Genomic DNA, 19,606 nt, shown 5'->3' with positions numbered 1-19,606 from the left:
TCATGCCTTTGTTTTTAATTCTTATTTTATTTCTCTTCCCTAAATCTCTCTTCTCTCTCTCTCCCACCATGCCTCTTTTATACTCTCCTTTCTCCACTTGATACTTAATATTTGAAGATAGTATGAGGTATTTTGGAACTGAAAAAAAAGTGGATAGGGAAGTCATGATTGATAAGATAGGAGCTTGGATTGATAAAAAGTTCTCTCATGAGTGAGAGACCTTGGAATACTCAGCCCTTAAAAGCATGTCACCATCAAATCCCTCCCCTCAGGGCTTGGGGAACTCTGTGGAAGAGGAGGTAGAAAGAGTGTAAGAGCCAGAAGGGATGAAGGGCACCAAGGAAACAAGGCCTTCTAGACACAATAGGACTGGCACACAAATGAACTCACAGAGACTGAGGCAGCGTGCACAGGGCCTGCCTGAGTCTGTACCAGATGGGGTCCTAGAGCTGAAAGAAGTGGACACATGCCCCCATCCCTAATCCAGAAGCTATCTAATTGATAACCACTTGCAAATGAAAAATTAGGAGTCTAAGCAGGGAAACAAACCACTCTTCAGGGTAGGCCCCAGTCCAGCAATAGATACAAAGGAACATGAACTGAAAGGCATCTGTGGAGATTATTTGCCTCATCATACTGAGAGTCAGGGAGCTTTTTTCCCTATTTCACAGGTCCTTTGTGTATGTATTATGACCTCTATTTTGGGGTTTCCATGGGATTCTTGTATGTATGTGTGAACATGTGTATCTCTTCATCTATATGTGTTGCTTGTATTATTTCTTTGGCTGTTTTTCCTGTTTGGTTATTTTTTTCATATTTCAATTTGTTTTGGATTTATGTTATCTTATTTTGTTATCATTCCTCAGATGTTTGTTTATGTTTATTTACTAACAGAAATAAAAAGGGCATGGACACGGATAGGAGGGGAGGTAGGGAGGAACTAGAAGTAGTAGAGGGGGGAGAAACCATAATCACAATATACTGTATGAAAAAAATCTATTTCCGATACAAGAAAAAAGTTCTCTCAGTAGGGAGAACTTCAATTTCTTAGTGGCCAATATCCCTGTGAGGTGAACCTTGATCAACATCAGAAGACAGCCATAGATAGGGGAAAAACAATGGTAAGTTTATTGTTTTTCTACTCCTTATTCAGATGCAAAGTCTAAAGATCCAGTAATCATTTCACTCCTGCCTTGATTGTTTATCTCTCAAAGCCTTCTCCTTGAACAAGGGTACAATATGGGAAGGATCATCACACCTTAGTCCCAGGTTCACAAATTTTATAAATCTTGTGCTAAAATGTCTCCCAAGTTGATGACATTTTAATAATCTCTATGGGAATTGAAAACTATTGCTTCACTGCATAATCTGAGTAATTAATTTTAACTATCAGGCCAGTTCCTCCCACAGGAGTCCAGTTAAGGGGCTTCATGCCCATTGGAAGCACATTAGCTCTTCCAAGTGACAAACATTTAGAACACACAGGCAAACAAGCTATTATACTTCCTGCTCATTCCAAACATCTTGCTACCTTTGTTCCCAAAGAAAAGGAAAAGAGAGAAAAGGAGAGATGGATGGAGGGGGGAAGAGTGAGCAAGGGAGAAGGAGAATAACACATTGTACACGTTCCTCATTTTCCAGTAAAAATACCCATGACCTGAAAAATCTTTGGATATCAGGTGTTGTGGTTGGGTGGAAGACCAAAGTGTACAGAAAAAGAGTATAGTGCCAGAAGACAGCGCAGCACAGAAAAACACACCCTGTTCCAAAGCACAGCAGCCCCGAGCAGCCCGAGGCCTGGATGGGCAGACGTGAGCCACACCTACGATGCTCCTAGGACCAGAGGGAAGAGAGAAGGAGGTCCCCTGGGCTTTGAAGTCCATGTTTAACCATATCCAACCTCCGCTGCACATCAGAAATGCCCACAGTGCCGTTCTAAAGACCGGGTAGATGTACAGTTTCCTCACCACAGTTTCCACACACAGCCCTCTTATATCTAGGTCATCATCATTTAAGTTGCCTCAGACGTGCTCTTGTAGAATATTTTATTTAATATCCGTGAAGACCACAAAGGCTTTAAATATCAGTTCACTCTCACAAAGTAGCCACAGCTCAAAAGTTGCTCCTTTTAACATGGCATCCAAGTGGCATGCTTCCCTGAGATCTGCCTGTTCACTCAACATTTTTTTCTTTCACCTTGGAATTCTATGAATAGTTGGGCAATTTTCTTAGAGTTAATGCAAAGGGAAGATTTTTAAACCTTTCCTTTAATTTGTTTTACAATGTGAAAATCTCTTCCAAGAAAGTTTGTTTGCACTAAAAGTCAGCAGGAAAAAAATTCTTATAAGGATATTTTCAGAAATGCTTGAATTCCATCTATCTATCTATCTATCTATCTATCTATCTATCTATCTATCTATATCATCTATCTATATCTATCTATCTATCTATCTATCTATCTATCTATCTATCTATCTAATCTACCTATCTATAATTCAGAGGGATATTGAACCCAGGGCCTTATGTATGAGCCTCTGGTACTGCAAGTTATTGTTAAAAATACCCATTTCTAAGATATTTTTACTTTCTCTGAATAATGTGTACATACATAGGAATTAAGTATTCTTTCGTGTCCCCTACTCTGAATTTTGAGATTGTTTTTGTTTTCCTAAGTGTAACCCACAGAATAAATCTGGCTAAATATTTTAATTTTGCTTGATTCCAAAGCTTGTTTTCTTTATTCTCTTAAGATTTGGACCAATTCTTTCCAGTATCCAAGTCTAACTACATCGATCATAGGGCTTCGTAGCCTCTTTCCTCCTCTCTCTGCCATTTGACACGAAGCTGCCTCTCTGACACAAAGATCATTGTGTACCTGTGTGCTGTATACACATTAGTGACTCTGCTTCTCACTTACTGCCTTTAATTGACTCCCCACAACTGCTACTCACTAATAAATAGACCATTTTCCTACAGCTTTCCCCCATTAGCTTCATCTTTAGTCACCTGTGACATATTTTACAGAGATAGCACTTGATTCTTACTTGGTGGTTCAGAAGGTATCACAGGACATTCTTGGTCCAAGCACTATAGTGCTAGTTCACTAAAGTGGCCATTTATACATTTTTTGACTGACAGCATTTTCAGATTACTGCTCATTCTGAATTTTCAGTCTCTAGCTCTGACTATAGTAATTGACCCTAAACTCAAGATCTTCACATAAAACATCACTTTTACTTCTCTCATTCCTTTATCCTAGAAGTGTGCAGTTCTCCATAGGGGAAAAGTCTGAAACTGCAATGCTGCATAGTCGTGAAAACTGTTTGTGATACTGTTTAGGAAGACATCCTTTCTTTTATTTTGCAGGAGCAGACAGAGAAAGAGCATAGGATTTGACCTTGAGTTCAATTAAGAATGAGGAATATGGACCCTGATACATTTGAGCCTCTGTAGCCATTAAATAATATTATGCTTAGTATAATCACAGCCCTGTAAAAGTTCTGACTTTTATGGGGTAATTTCCCTCCACCTTCTAGTTCAGCACACTTTCCCAGTTGGTAGCTTCTCTGCTTTGAGGGCAGTGTTTAAGTCACAGCTCTGAAAACATAGTTCTGCTCTGTTGACTGCAGAGTATAGAGGTCAAGTAGAATTTTGGCACATTGTTATGATCCCTTCTCTTCACCAAACAAACTTTAGTACACACACACATACTTTGTAATAAACATTACACACAAGTATTGATGGGATAGTCTCTGAAGGACTACCAAATGCACCACGAATAAGGAAAACATCCTAATGATTCTTTCAAGCATGAATATATGTAATTCTAGTTGAACAATCTTTCTATTTAGTCTCCACAAGTTTTGATGACATACCACAATAGGCTGTTTATCAGCAACTTAAAAAATGCTTAATTCATAATTAAACCCATTTTATAAATTGGTACTGGGTGGAATATGGCCACACTGCCCAAGAAAGTTTGGTGGATGATAAATAACACATTTTCCTCACCCATAATGATAAATCTCAAAATGTGAATACTTTGAGTTAACACAATAATCTGATCTAAAAATCTTAGTTTAAGATATCTTTTCCAGCGTTACTGAACAAACAAAAGACCTAACTAAGTTAAGGAAATCCATTTAGATATCAGAATCATGCTCATATAGGAACTGCATCCCTGAGCATAGAAAAGCCTGGTGCTCAAAAGACTCTGCACTGCATGGATCCCATGTGTTTCTGAGGGAAGTTTTGTAGCCAATTCTTATTTTATTCTTTTTGTTTAAAAACTTCTACTGTACATCTTAGTATTATTGTCCTTTCAGTAAAAAAAAGAAACAATTGAGACTAAGTAATGGATATTTCTCAAGAACTCTAAGACTCAGTATATCTTAATACTAAATAATGTAATCTTTGATTTGTCTTTTGACTTTGTCCATTTAGAATTACTAAGAACTCTAGTTTTCAACTGCAACTTGAAAACCCTTTTCATGTTGGGTAAAAATCTTGAAATAAAATAATAATATATCAGGAATGCTTAGGATTGTGCCAGACACTTTACATATATTCTATTTAATTTTTATAGCTAAAAGAATGGCATATTATTTAACCTAGCTGTAGATGTCTGAGACCATACCTGAAACAATGTACAGACCAAGTCCCCATTTTCTATTTACTTAAGAGCCAGTATTGTTTTTTATTCTATCCTGCATTCTAACTCTGAAGGATGCTCAGAACTTTGAGGGAAAAACTAACTCGATGAATTAAGTTATTATATGTTTTCTGAAGCAATTACTACTTTAGCAAGCTATGACATAAGGAAACCTTGGAGACTATCTTTAAAGTGATAAGACAAGTCAGGTTAATGAAGTGGAAGGCAGTTCATGGGTTGCAAATAGTTGAAGAATAATGTGTGCAGTGTTATGAGCTATAGCACCAGAAGCAACATACACACATATGTTTGCATGTGCTTAGAAATATGTCTGAGAGGATACATAAAAGAATGGTAGTTCTTCTGTTCAGCAAGCTAAGACTTGGGGGAAATTTCACTTTTTAATGTATATTCATCACTGCAGCTTACATATTTTGTGTGCAGTTGCATGTATTACATTCACAATTAAAAATGATCGAATGAATTAGTTGAATAGTTTTCAGGCATTATTCATCCTAAATAGTGACTCAGGTTATTAAGCAACTTTAATCTCACAAAAAAACAACTGCAGTTTTGGTTCACTGGTCTGTGAGCAGTGTACTGACTCTGTGCATGTAGAGCAAGAGCCCAAACGTCACTACGTATATCATACTGTGCCTTACTGAATGTCAACAGAAGGCAATAACTGTAATTTCAGACGCAGCATGGCCAAAATAGAGCTTTCAAACCTGCTCTCACCAATCCTCCACCAGGTTTGCCCATCTGTGCATGTGGCACTATCATTTCTCAACTTGCCTAAGCAGAAACCCAAAGTGACACCCATGGTTTCTCCTTCCTTTCAACACTATACCATGAACAACAGCAAACCCAACCCAGCCCATTTGTAAGATTTCTTGACTAATTTCTCTCTAAAGCAGTGGTTCTCAACCGTGATGACCCCCAATCATAAAATTATTTTTGCTGCTACATCGTAACTGCAATTTTGCTAATGTTGTGAATCATAATGTAAATATCTGTGTTTTCCAGTGGCTGTAGATGACTCCTATGAAAAAGTCTTTGACCTCTGAAGGGTTGCAACCCACAGGTTGAGAACCACTGTTCTAAATTCTTCTCCCAAGTTGCCATGCTCTCCTGCCTAGAGATCCAAGCTAATGGCATTCCTGCTTTCATGTTTGCAGTTTACTCAGCAGTCAGGCAATCTTACAGTCCCTCAGCTGAGCCTCTTCAGTGGCTTCTCCTTGCACTTAGCATGGAAATGTGAGAAGACTTCTGTTCCTGAGCCCACATTCCTTACTCACTCAATGTTAGCCATTCTCATTTGCTTTCTGCTTTTCATGGGGATCATTTGGGCCTCTGGAGCCTTCCCTCCACCCTCCCTTTCCTGGGATACTCCTCTCTAACTGGCTACATGAATAGCACCTTATCAAAGTGGAATGCAGAGAGTGTAAGTCGTATAAGGTTGGTCATTGGATTTGATACCTGGTGGCCCTATATTTTAATGCCTGTCTGAATCATTTCATGTCTATCCCATGATGTTAGATAGTGAAAGTCAACATGGTCCATCATGGGGCCTGACAATGGTTCTCATAGTAAGCAAACAATTTCATAGTAAAAAAACAAAAATCCAAGAAAAATAATAGGTCTCAGAAGTTCCCATTTTCAGGTTCTTCCTGCTATCTTGAGTCTGTTTTCAGGCTCTGCAGTAAGATTGAGGTGAATGAGAAAGATCTACGATAGACACATCGGGAAACCTTTGGCTTAAAGGTATAAAGTTAAATGTTCTTCATGTCAGTAACAACTACAATACAACATACTCAAAACCCACATAACTTACTTAGTCAGATGTCCAAAGAGGATTTTCATGGTGTCATGATTTGGTGGAGGCAGATTTTTTACCAGAGACTTTATAGTTTCAATTCTTGCATTGTTGTCTTGCTTTTCTGAAACAAAATTGAAAAGAAAGATTAGAAAAGGCAGACATTCCATAGGTGGTATATGAGAGGGTTTCTAAGGAGATTTTTAGATTATGACCTAGTAACTATAGTACTGATCCCAACTGGCTTGTAGAGAGTTTCTTGATTTGACTCTAAATTAGACTATACTCACATCAAAACAGTAACAGGGTGATTTTGGTCCAATTTTTGGTGATAAGATATTGAAATGAATTTTTAATATATTTTTATCTCAAGTCATGGGGTGAATAACACTTTCCAAGATGTCCATGTCGTTTAATCTTTTGCAAGAATCTTTGAAGGTGTGATCAGGTTAGGAACTGACACAGGGAGACCTTTCTAGATTGCCTGGTGGGTCATGTGATCTCTCAGGTTTATATCACAGGCAGTCAGGAAAATAATAGAGAATAGGTGATATGACAATGAGATCGGAGAAGAGCTATCTGATACAGGAGAAGCCGACTAAGGCTGGAAAAGGCATAGACACAGAACCTGTGGAGGAAACAGATCTGTCAATATTTAGAGTTATGTTCAGTGGGGGTGATGGCAGATTTCTAACCTTCAAGATAGCAAGTTCATGTTCTTTGAAGCCACATGAACCGTGTAAGACACACGGTGTGATTTAATTATAAATATTTTTTAATAATTTCTTTGCCATTTTACTCTCACACATTTTGATTTTGCTGATAAAATAAGAGCATTAAAAGTCTCTCAAAAGTCAGCAAGTATCAAACCCGGTAACCTGCATGATTAAAACAGGTAGTGTTCAAAACCGTATACCTCATTTATTGCTCCCCTCATGCTATTCCTGTCAGAGAGAGGTGGTACATGGAAAACGAATCTAGCTCCTTCGTACAAGTGTTGTTTTAGCCAGGGTCTTCCACTGTAGATGCAAATATCTACTCCCCTTCATCACCTCCTTCACATTGAACTACATGTCACCCCTGCCAATATGTTCTCTTTCATTTCCAATACAGTGATCCTCAGAATTCCAAAGAACTCTTCACTTGGTTCATGATGTATGGGAAAGTAGTACATGAGATGGATACCCACACAGTGTCCATTTTCTTCTTCCTTGGCATGATAATACCACTGTGAATAGAAAAGTAACATGTCTGGTCAAAGGGAGCCTTTCGCAACCTCCTCTGTCAATGGGGTGGCTATGTGACCAGGTCTGGCTAATGAGAGTCAAAGTTATGTGGGAGCTCTGAAGCGGTTATATGCTGATTTCATTTTTGGGCCTTTTAACCTTTCCTCTTTCTACATCGTAGAATGTCTTTACTGTGAGATGAGTTTGAGAACTGAGGCTATAATCGTGGGACACATGTTAGAAGGAGTGGCTTTGTAGAACAGCAAGACCTGGGTTCCTTTGACATGTGAAAATGATCCCTTTTGTACTAAAGTCTTTGCAGATGGGTCACTGATACCAAAGCAAGTAGTTCCTATAAATATGTCCTTCCAAAACCCTAATGCATAATGTGTTGTTAATAGATACATGGATTTTATAGGCTAAGGAAGAGTCAGTTTAGAAGCTGGAAGTTTCTTGTGTCATGTTGCAAAAGAAACATATTATAAGGTGTCATAAGAGAATGTCCTGCTGAAGATAGTATTTGCCTAAAGTGGAGTGAAGGCAGTTTTCCTAGTAGTGCCCTATTTAGAAGCTCTAGTCTTCCCTCTTAAAACCACAAAGGTCTATAAATAATGCCTCCCACAGCCTAAGCTTTCAGAATTGAAATTATTCTTAGAAGATTTCCAACAGTACACTGCTTGGATCACCACTCATAAAGGCAACAAAGGGGAAAAAGAAAGAGGGGAAAAAAGCAGTTGCCACATCTCTTTCTAGAGTAGTCCCTCTGTCCTGTAATGTTTGTAGGAAACAGGTGCTTCATGGAGCCCTTAGTAATATGAAATCATGTTCAATGAAGTCAAGAAAAATGGTGGGGAATTTGGTTTAGCTACCCAGATAAAACTTGCTAGGCATGCTGTATGCTTTGTAGTTAACCTTGTACAGTCACCTGTGCAACACTTAAGGCATTTTCATTGCACAAATGCCTTTCAATTCTCCATTTAACTGCATTTTCCTTCGAAGCAAAGTGACTTCTATACTGGTAGATAATGGATTAACTGAACAAGAAATGAATTAGTGAATGAAAGACACGAGGACATGAGCATGGGTTAGGATGGACAGGTCTTACTTTAAATTCTGTAATAGCTTCTTAATAGCTGTGCTGACTAGTTTTATGTCAACTTGACACAAGTTCAGGTCATCAGAGAGGAGGGACTCTTAACTGAGAAAAATGCTTCCATAAGACTGGGCTCTAGGCAAGCCTGCAGGACATTTCTTAATTAGTGATTGATGCAGGATGGCCCTGCTCATGGTGAATGGTGCCATGTCTAGGCTGGAAGTCCTGGGTTCTGTAAGAAAGCAGGCTGGCCAGGTCATGAGGATCAAGCCAGTAATCAGCCTCTGCCTCAGCTCCTGCCTCCAGGTTCCTTTCCTGTTTGGGTTCCCACTCTAACTTCCTTTGATGATGAATTGTGGTGTGGAAGCAGAAGCCAAATCAACCCTTTCTGCCCCAGATTGCTTTGGTCATGGTGTTTCATCACAGCAATAGTAACCCTAACTAGGATATTAGCTGTATGGTCATGTACACGCTTCTTATTCTCTTTGACTAGCATCTAAAAGAAGAGTTTATGGAATAAATTATAATATTTAACATAGTTTGCACAAACACTAATGAAACTAAGTACCCTATAAAATGCTCATCTTCCAACCAAAACTATTTTGAGGTTCATTCTGGGTAGTTCACCCACTTAAAGCACATAGCAATTGTCTCCTTGCAGTAACCATTAAAATGTAGTTACTATTTTTTAAAGTGTGTGTGTGTGTGTGTGTGTATGTGTGTGTATGTGATGTACACTTGAGAGTGTTGGTTCTTGTAGAGTCCAGCAGAGAGCATCAGGTCCCCTGGAGCAGGAGTTACAAGCTATTTGATCTGCCTGATACTGATGCTGGGAAGTACCACAGAGTCAGATCCTGTGCAGTACCACAGAGTCATCTCTCTACTCCTAGTTATTGATACTTGAGTTGAGTTGTTGACAGTTGGTGAACATGCAGCTCTTCTCCTAGTGAGGAATTAAGTAACATGCTAAATATTTTTGTGATGGCCTAAAAATTGATCTGATTGGAGAGTAGTTATATATAATAAAGTTTATAAGCTATATGGTTATGGCTATAAAACATTTTTTGGCTATAAAACATTTTACATTAAGAGTGTTTTATAAGGTTCCTTCTTTTTCTACTTACACATATATACTTGAGGAATCAGACAATTGGATAGTTATGTAGATATTTGAGACTAAGTTTTGCTGAGGGAAAAAACACAATGAACTAAAGAAGACTGAAATATGAATGAGGAATAACTAGTTTTCCTGACAACATATTCATAAAATCCTTTTGAAGTGTTATAAGAAAACAATGTTTTCCCAATTAAATCAATACCATATAGCCTCTTCATGGTACATAAATAATATAAACATGTCTAAGTGGGGAAGCATCAAAAACTACAATGTATACATTAAAATTAAAAGGACACTTTTTCAGTCTTGTTTATGGTGTGTCATGTTAGGATCTCAGATCAGTGTCCATAAGCTAGGAGTGGTTTCTGAGGTATGACACATACAACATACTGAGACCCTGGCAACAGTCTTCAATTGTGTCTGTGAGCACACAAATAACAGGGTTTTCTTCTTTTTCTTTCTTAGTATATAGTTTCTCTTAAGTGCGAAGTACTCAGAATCTGAGACTATGATGTTGTTGACATTCCCCTTTTAAGGTTAAGATTGGAGAAAGTAAAGGAACATTTTCTACACAGAGAACTGAAGACCTCTTAGTGGAACTGTATACCGAGAATCATAAACTCTTTTTGGAAATGAACTCTTCTGCCTGTACTTAATTCTGCTTTTATTCTAGAGCCACTGAATTTTAGATTCACCCGATTTTTTTCAGTCATCTTTATTTAGTCCCTCATCTCCAACTAGTGAGTGCTTCCAGCCTGGAAACTCAAACTTTCAACTGCTCATATGACATTTATGGATTCATTTTCACCATACAACAGTGATTCTAAATAATTTTTCTATCAACTCCTGACTTGCTAGTCCCCATCTTCTTAAACTCTAACAAACTAGAGCTGTAAATCAGCTTCTTCAAATACATTTCTATGCTTTATGGAGAAGTAACATCTTTCATGATGAGACATAGGCTTTAATGTTATGATAAGAGTGTGGCTTTGTGTTCATCTTAGTAATGGTTCTTAGGGCATTTTTTAAAATATGGTTTATGAAAGTTACATTTGCATTTATCTGCATGAAATGTCACTACTGAACCATATTTACAATCAAGTGCTTTATAGAAGAGATAAGATAAAGTTATACGATGATGGAAAGAGTTTGGCACAGTAAAGAACCTTGGGCTGGATGACCGCTAGTCACTTTTTGACCTTAACATCTACAGTCTTATTTTTCTTAACTTATTTATAGATGCATATTAAATCACATTTCTAAATAGATTCTGTTACATTATATAGGTTCAGGGAAAGAAAGTCTTGATTCTACCAGTACATAAGTCACAGAAGTCTTATTTATCTGACTGTCTATAATTCTTTAAAATGGCTGTATCCCTGTATGTTGAAGAGGTCACTGCACACAGCTGTCCTTGTGAAGTGTACTCTGGACAGTAGCACATTTTGTATGAAAGCGAGGTAGCCATTGTATGTCAGACTGTGTTTAGAGTATGGTGATTTTTTTGGTTTCTGATGAGTTATTCATTTTATGCTGTGGTCATTTCAGGATATGGAGAGAGCTGTCCTTGTTTACAGCAATGAGTACCATCAGGTAGCATCCCTTCTGTTTCAGACTCTCCTACTGGTGGAATGTCTTTCCTGGTGGTCTAGTGGTTAGGATTCGGCGCTCTCCTACTGGTGGAACAAATTCTTTACAATATGTTTTCAATGAAAACTACGTTTTAATTGTGGATGAGAAATTACCCAAGCTATAACAACTGCTTGTTCAATAGTTTAAAATAATATACATTCAGTTTATGAGGAGATACTTAAGGGGGAGGTCTAAATTTCACATAGTTCAAAATCATTCTGTAAATAAGAGAAGTAGTTTATCATTGAGGAGACTGATGGATGTGCTTAGAATCTCTTTTCTACTTTATGGTGATGGGCAAATCATTTACACTCTGGAAGGTTCTTAGTCTTTAAAACATAACGAAATATATATAGATGGCAGGATTTCTATGGAATCAAACGTTTTAACACATGTTCACATATATCAAGTGCTCATTGAGTAGTCTTCACTTGGACAAGCTTTTTTAGATTGTTACCAGCTCTGCCACAGGAATGTTCACCAGTCAAGATTGTGTCTAAAATCATACCAAGCCATCAACTTTGCTATTTATTTACTTTTATTTTTCCTTACATATTATCCTTCAGTAGTTTCTTAAAAAACAGAACAGTCACAGAATAAGACAGATCTGTAAACATGTAACATACCAGCTATCAAAGTTGACTTGGTTAAAATTCGTAAGTAGAGTTTATGGAAGCAGAAGCAGCATTGCAATAAGGCACCAAGGTTCTATCACGGCCTTGATGTTGAGCTGTGGTTGACAACTTTTACTTTTGTGAGAGTCTGTACTCCTGACATAACCCTCTAGAATCCAGAAAAGCAAGGTCTTATAGTTAATTAAAAGGAAGGAGCATTCTTGATGTGTGAAGATGCCTGGCAAGTTTAGTTTGAAGTACTAATAAACTGTGTTAAACAGTTTAACTGGAACTGAATCTATGTGACATAAGTAGGACTGTGTTCTGCTTTAGTAGGGAGTGCCTGATAACTAGATCTGGTCACCTGATTTCCACAAGTCACACAGACTTCCTTGTAGTTACTGTTTTATCTGGGAAATGTCAGTGTTTTACCCATTTCTTAAATAAACCAGTTTTTATAGAAGAATTTAAACAACGGCAACAACTCTCCATCATCAGTGAATGTTAAGATCAAGAGTACTCTAGTCAGTGCCTGTCATAGGCCCATGGATTCGTGAAGTGGGGAAGCTGCTCACTGGCTGCTTCAGCCCCATTTCTAGAGGTTATTTCTGGTCCTGATGGAGGAGAAAGTAGTCATTTAGTGCTATCTGAAACCAAACTGGCCAGGTAGCTTCAGACATTGAAAAACACACCTTCTTTTTACTAAAATATAAAATACAGCATTTCTTGGTTTGTGGGGTGCTTCAGGGGCATATCACAAAAGTGAAAATCATCATGCTATTAGAAGGCTTAAAACCAGGTTTTTTATATGCCCCTTTATTCCTCTCAGCAGTTGAGTCAGAAATTGTTAAGTAAATTTGTTTTTTAAATAATTTATAGTGGGCTAAACATATATGCATACATATAAATGAAGAAAACAATACTTAGTAGGGTAATACAAATCTGGCCTGTAACTTTGTCAGTATCTGATCCAGAGATCTAACAAAACACAAAACATGTCATAAGAGATGTTTAAATATAAGGCATGTTACAATACAGGTGTCGATGAACTTTCTATCATTCCTCTTACTTAAGACATTATCCAAGACAACTGTAGAAGTAAAAAGGCTTCTGAGATGTTAGTTTGCCTGGCCAAAAAATTCAAAATAATTCAGAATTTCACAAATTGATGAGATTAAATTATATTTAACCCATTTTGGAAGGTCTTCAAGATTATCACGATTAGCTACTTTATTTATCCTTAAGTGTGTTCAGGAAAAGTAAAAATGCTATCTTTTCTTCTGTTCTGTAACTCTATCTGCTTTTCGGAGACTCCCAGTGTACTGACCTTACATGGGAAGGAAGTCTGGGGAACAATGGCATTTAAGACTCTAAATAACTTTTAAAGAGAGTTTTCACTTGGGGGTAACCAATTTTAGGATGCTTATATTTTTTAAAATTCATCAATCTGAAACTGGCTCGTGTATGTGTGTGTGTGTGTGTGTGTGTGTGTGTGTGTGTGTGTGTGTGATGAGAGAGAGAGAGAGAGAGAGAGAGAGAGAGAGAGAGAGAGAGAGAGAGAGAGAGAGAGAGAGAGAGAGAGGCAGAGGACCTTATCTGGTGTCATTCTTAGGGTGTTGCATGCTTTTTTGAGACAGGTTCTCTGGAGCTAGCCACTCAGAGCAGCCTGAGTGGCTAGTGAACCCCAGATATGCACTTTTCTCTCCACTTCTCCAGCAGTGGTGTTGGAAATGTGAACCACCACGCGTGGCTTTTCATCCTTTGTGCTGAGCATTGAACTTAGGTCCTTACACTTTACTGACTAGGCTGAATCTTAAACCAAACTTGCTGTCCTCATTTTCGCAATGATGCCTCTGTTTATCTGAACTGCAAAACAAGGCAGCGTCTGACACTCCATCAGCAGTTTTCACAGACTGAGCAGAAATCCACTCTCTCTCTAGAGTTTTTGTTTTCAGAGTAATTTGGGGAGTACCATGGTGGCCAAGCACATTTCTGTAACTTACAAATGACACTACTTCATTCTTAGGGGATAAGCTGTGTTGAAAAAAAAACAGCTCACTAGTTTATTTCTTTGAAATTCAGTTCTACAAAATTTCTCTTTAAATTAGGTTCATGTATATCTGTCTTTGTAAGTATTTTTTAAAGAGTCTTAGCATTGTGAGTTGTTTGAACTCTTTCTCATTGTAAACCAGTAATGCACTCCAAATACTTAAGAGGCTGTTCATATCAGTTATTCTCTTTGTACATTTTCATGAGAGTAGGAATGCTACTCTTCAAGATTTAAATTTTTCAAACAAATTTCTTACATTATGGTTCTTTCCATTGGTAGGCAGATTAAATTTTCAGGAATTTAAAATCTCACATGAAAATAATAGGATCTATCTGAAAAAGAAAGCGTAATCTAAGAAATTCTCTTCTGTTTGAAGTTTGAAGATGATTTTTTTAAGGAAAGGCATATTAAATTTTATCCAGAACACTTGTGCTAAACAAAAGACCTCTGAAGATGAGAGAATTCTTGGTACAGTAGCTTCCTTGTCAGTTTATTTGACATGAACACACAGCAAGAGTGAGAGCAGGGGACAGTTCTGAATTAAACAAACAGCAAAATCCTTTAAGAAATGGGTTATAAAATCATGTTATGATTCAGCTCCCTCCTCCCCTCTAAATTGGACATTGTGAAAGAGGATAAACAGGCAACACGTGGAAACTTTAGTCAGCATCTCCGAGCTGGGGATGATAAACACCTCTGCCTGGCCCCAGCATTTATCAGGACTGAGATATTATTACCACATACAGTCACAGCATGGTTACTGTTATCATCGGAAAAAAGAGCCAGCTAATCTTAATGGTTTGTAAAGCCGTTACCTGCACTGGTCTGACATTTATCATGATCATTTTACCACATGGGTCCTACATAGCAAAGGTCTTTTATCTGGAAGGGACATCACTATGAATTATTATTTGCAGCTAGGTAGAAAATTGTATGTTGTAGATACCTTTTCTCATTATAAATCACATAGTCACATCCCACCATTTCACCCAGAAAGCTGCTGAGCCTAGGCTTTTTGCCACAGCTTGGTTTTCTTTCCTCCTCTCTCTTTATATTTTCTAAAAATCATGAGCCCCCATTTTTATTAGACTCTTAAATATAATTTTTGATGGTAGCACTTGCATGCTAACAGTACATATAGATACAATATATAAATAGAAGGATTTCTGGAACATTCTGTAAAAGGACTACCCAAGTGCTTTAGGTGTGATAGGTGGTAAGCTGCTTCTTTTAAATGATCCTTCTCTTGGTCTTGCTGGCCAGACCATCCTCTGTTTTGGACCTTATCAAAGAATGCTTACCAGTAGGTCAGACAAAGTTTCATATGCTGGTTTAAAATAAAGTATTTATGAAACTTCTTGCCCCCAAATACCTTGCTTGAAAATGTGGTCTCACAAGGAGTAGAATAGTTTTATTTTGTTAGATTGGAACTTTGAATGTCTCTGGCTTAGTAGGTTAGAATGCAATCCTTCTAAACACTTTTCTTAAAAAGATGCTTAGATTCCATCTCAAACTACCAAGTCCTAATGAAATGCATGGACACAGAATGTGGAAGAAATTAGACATAAAAGGTCTGATGTTTTAGAACCACAGGACTAAATCAGTAAAGTAATGTGCATTAATCTAACAATGGAAAACTTCAGCACACAGCCCAAGTTGTTTACCATGGGGAGAAACAAACAAACCCTCTCTTTTAAAAAGATTGAGGCAACTAATCTTCTGAAAGAGATATTTATATATTTTCTTCTTTCTCAAGTGTTCCATTAGGAATAAACAAGCCAGAAATTCTGCACTCTTATAATGAAGAGGGAGGAGACTTCTTTGCCATTTTGCATTTAGGAAGAAATGTGCAAGAAGAATGTGACAATTTAAGCAAATCAAGATTGTTTCAAATGGATCACAAACGGGACTTGGTGGAGTATTTTATACTAGCATGTGAAGCAAGCAGTAAATTTGAAAGGAGGATTTTCTCAATGGTCTAGTTCTGATGTGTTTTTCCATTTCTTTGTGTGTTTAAAAGTGGTTTGGATGTGGTGTTTAATATTGCTATGGCTCCTTTGCAAATGAGTTTTGGAGAAATATTCACACATGAAGGAAAGCTGGTGTGCTGTGCTGCTGACAGCAGCTGGTGGGGACAAATGAACTACCCAGATTCTGAGTTTGTATTGAGCAAAAATAAATAAACACATATCATCCCAATTAAAAAAACTGTCACTTTTATTTTATTATTTTTATTTATCAGTTTTTCTAAACGCTTATAGTCATCAAAAGTAGAGTCCTCTCCCTTTGAAGAAGCCTAATCTTCATTTTTAAAAGCCAAAACAATAGCAACTTAACTGGAGGGCATCATTTTGTAGGAATGGGCATCACTTTGCCTGAATTGTCACACTGGTCCCTGGTCCCAGAATCAAATAGATATTATTGCAGATATCCTCCAAAGTGATCTGTTTCTGTTTCAGAGACTAACTGAGAGACAAGCTTGCTGAATTTGAGGTCCAGGAGAGGCAGTCATTTGTGAAGTTAACCTGTAAGTACTTCAGTTACTCAAAAGCAGCTGCCCACAATTTGGTTCAATCTTCTAAAATTTCATTGTAAAATGGTGGCCTAATACTTCAACGTATTGCCTTGCAATCTAATGAAAGTCTGTTATACCCAACAAATGAGCAAGCAACCAACACTCCCCGATTCATTCCTTTATATTTCAGGATGGTGCTTTTGTTTGAATTTACCACCATCTTGCCGTCGTTACCCCCGCTCTCCCCCCACCGCATCCTGGGAGCATTTGCAATAATTAGTGAGGAGCTTTGCTGCTTGGAATCTCCCCCTTTCTGGGGAGCTGGGTGAATTGTTGAGTGCTAATGAAAGTCAGAGACTTCTAGCAGTGGTTGAGCCAGGCACCGCTCCGCAGACTGTGAGCGTCCCACTGTGCGGCAGTGCACGCTTCCCGCTGTTATGTTTACCATAGTTTTAATGTCTGTGAAAAAATTCCTGATGCAACCGAATTATGCTGCGCCCCTTTTGTTTATACAACCCTACCCTTCCCTGGCCACTCGCTGCTGCCCCTGTTTTAACAGATTCTGGTTGTGGCTGGCCCTGTCTGTAACAGCCTGTCTCCTCAACTTTGTGGCCTTACCGTTTCAGTTCTCATAATAGCCTAGCTTACTTGATCCTGACTTGCAAAGCCTATCTACACAGAAGTTTTGGAGGAACACACACACACACACACACACACACACACACACACACACACACGCCCCACACAGCCTGCTTGTGAGGTATCCAGCCATCTTCCTATTCGCAGCACTTGAATTTTATCCTAGGTAGTGTTAAAGCACCAAACTAAGTCAGCTGGTGTTGGCAATCACAGCTTAAGATGCAAACGATTTTGGTGAAATGTGCCGTGTCTTTAAAGAATTCTCTTAAAAAAAAAACCCAAACTCACTGCAAACGAGTAATGTTCTCTAACATGAATACAAGCCAGTGGCAATTGCAGTGGCCTTGCCTTAAAAACGATTACCTCAAAGATGGCCATTCCCTTATATAGTAAATTGAACTCAGCAAGTGTGGTGCACAAGGAAGTTTTTAAAGGATGGATTCATATAACTCTTTCAATTCATTACCAGGACTCAAAAGGACGATGCAACCCTTTCTATTAGATAGTGGGAAAAATGGAATTAATAGCAAAAATAGCACTCGAGAAAGTTTAACTTTAATGTAGCAAACTCCAGGTGCCAGAGTTTGAGGAAAATAACCAATAATAGCCATTTTTAACATATTTGATGGGACTGATTATGCAATGTGCAACTCTAAATGGCTTATAGCACATTGTAGCATGGTTCCATCCCATTGGCTACAGTAGGGTGCAGGCAGATGGATGACAGTGACAGGGAGAGAAGTGCTTTTGCTTAGCCGTGCGTTAAGATGCCATCCAGAAGCTCTGTGCACTGCAGACACTTCATTAGGATGCCAGGATAATGGTAAACTACCACTCAGAGTGACACCCCATTTCCCGCTTACTGAGCGCTCCAACCCCGGCAGATGTCAACAATCTCGCAGAGCTGCGGAGCAGACCTAACTTTCCAGCCACTTTGACTCCAATTTTTCCCTTCTAACAGGGCCATACATTATGTGCAATATGTAATGACGAACACCTCACCGACAACAAAACCTGTCCAGTTCATTAGAGCTGAGTGCCACCCTGTGTGTTCCTCCCTCTCAGAGAGGAGGGCCAGGGAGCTTGGATGAGCAAGGTCCATTCACCATCCCACCTCCAAAATTCTTGCTGTAATCCAATTTGCTGATGAACTCAAAGTGTTAACTGCATGGTGAACTCTGTTTATAAATGGCTACTTTTTGATCAGGGGAGCGGTGACTGTTTCTTTTAATTAGTGCCCATCCCAATGGTACAGGTCTCTAGAATTCTTTTGTTAAAATTTTAGACTCTTTCAGTACAGTTCTTACTTGTCTGCCAAGAAAAGGCTCTCTGAAGCATCTGGATGGTATTTCCTCTGCAATGTAGAACTTGAGGCCATTCACACACCTCCTTTCCAGGGATCCAAGCCAAGAGGAACTTTTTTCCTATGATGTAAATCCCACTTTCTTTCTATAAAGAACTAAGGTGTGTTTTAGATGAGTGAAAAAAAAATCTCCCAACTGGAAAAATAATAGCCTGAAACCTGCCATTATGATGACATGACTGCTTCACACTCTGCGATCCAAAGCGTCCTCCCAGAAGCCCAAAGGGTCAGAGGCACAGCCAAAGCACACACTGTTCTCTTGGGGTGGTCATCGCTTCTAGGTAAAGACACAGTGTGAAGAACCCACAGCGGAGGATGAATTTGAATGTGAACTTTCGGTGTGATGCCCTCTGAGGAACTGATGCAAACTGTGACTTTTGGTTTGAAATGGCATCTGGCTGGCAACACCCAAATCTCCTCTTGGGACTTGCAGCTGAAGGTGCTCAGAGACAAGCTCTGCTTTTCAAAGTAAGTCAAACAGAGACTGATAGTCACGATAGTAATAGAACTGAAGACCGGCTTACTGGAAGACAAGCAAGAACTGAAAAGAGGTGGTGTTGGGACCACCTGGGCCTCTGAACTAGTTGAGCAAAGAGCCCACCTTTCACAGTGTGGGTAGAAGTTTCCCCAACCTTCTTCAGTGGCCTCATTTTAGATTCAAAGCCCCAGAGAGAGGAGGCACTGCTCTGTTAATGGTCTTTCTCGCCATTTTCCCCTCTTGTCCCCTTCTCACCTGTTGCCTTCCCTTTGCACTATGGAATAGGTCTTTGGTTTACCTGGGATAATCCAGAGACAGTGATTTCCATGAAATAACCATGACACTGTAGGAAGAAGATGGATAGGTTAAGCAAGTACTTCCCCTTTTAGAATGCCAGACCATAGCGGGGCAT

The 19,606-nt window shown here is 38.7% G+C and overlaps 1 protein-coding gene across 1 annotated transcript in view; it reads right to left on the bottom strand.

The window, feature by feature from the left end:
- The window catches only part of Arhgap15 (Rho GTPase activating protein 15), a 591,993-nt gene that overhangs the window by 55,715 nt on the left and 516,672 nt on the right, over window positions 1-19,606 (bottom strand). The window contains exon 13 of the mRNA XM_013112601.3: window positions 6,486-6,591. Within this exon, the coding sequence (XP_012968055.2) occupies window positions 6,486-6,591 (106 nt within the window). The remainder of the gene's footprint in view (window positions 1-6,485; window positions 6,592-19,606) is intronic.

This window comes from Mesocricetus auratus, unplaced genomic scaffold (genome assembly GCF_017639785.1).
Source record: "Mesocricetus auratus isolate SY011 unplaced genomic scaffold, BCM_Maur_2.0 Super-Scaffold_100004, whole genome shotgun sequence".
NCBI classification, from domain to species: domain Eukaryota; kingdom Metazoa; phylum Chordata; class Mammalia; order Rodentia; family Cricetidae; genus Mesocricetus; species Mesocricetus auratus.
The sequence above is the reverse complement of the archived record's forward strand: the minus strand, read 5'-3'. Positions and strand labels throughout refer to the sequence as shown.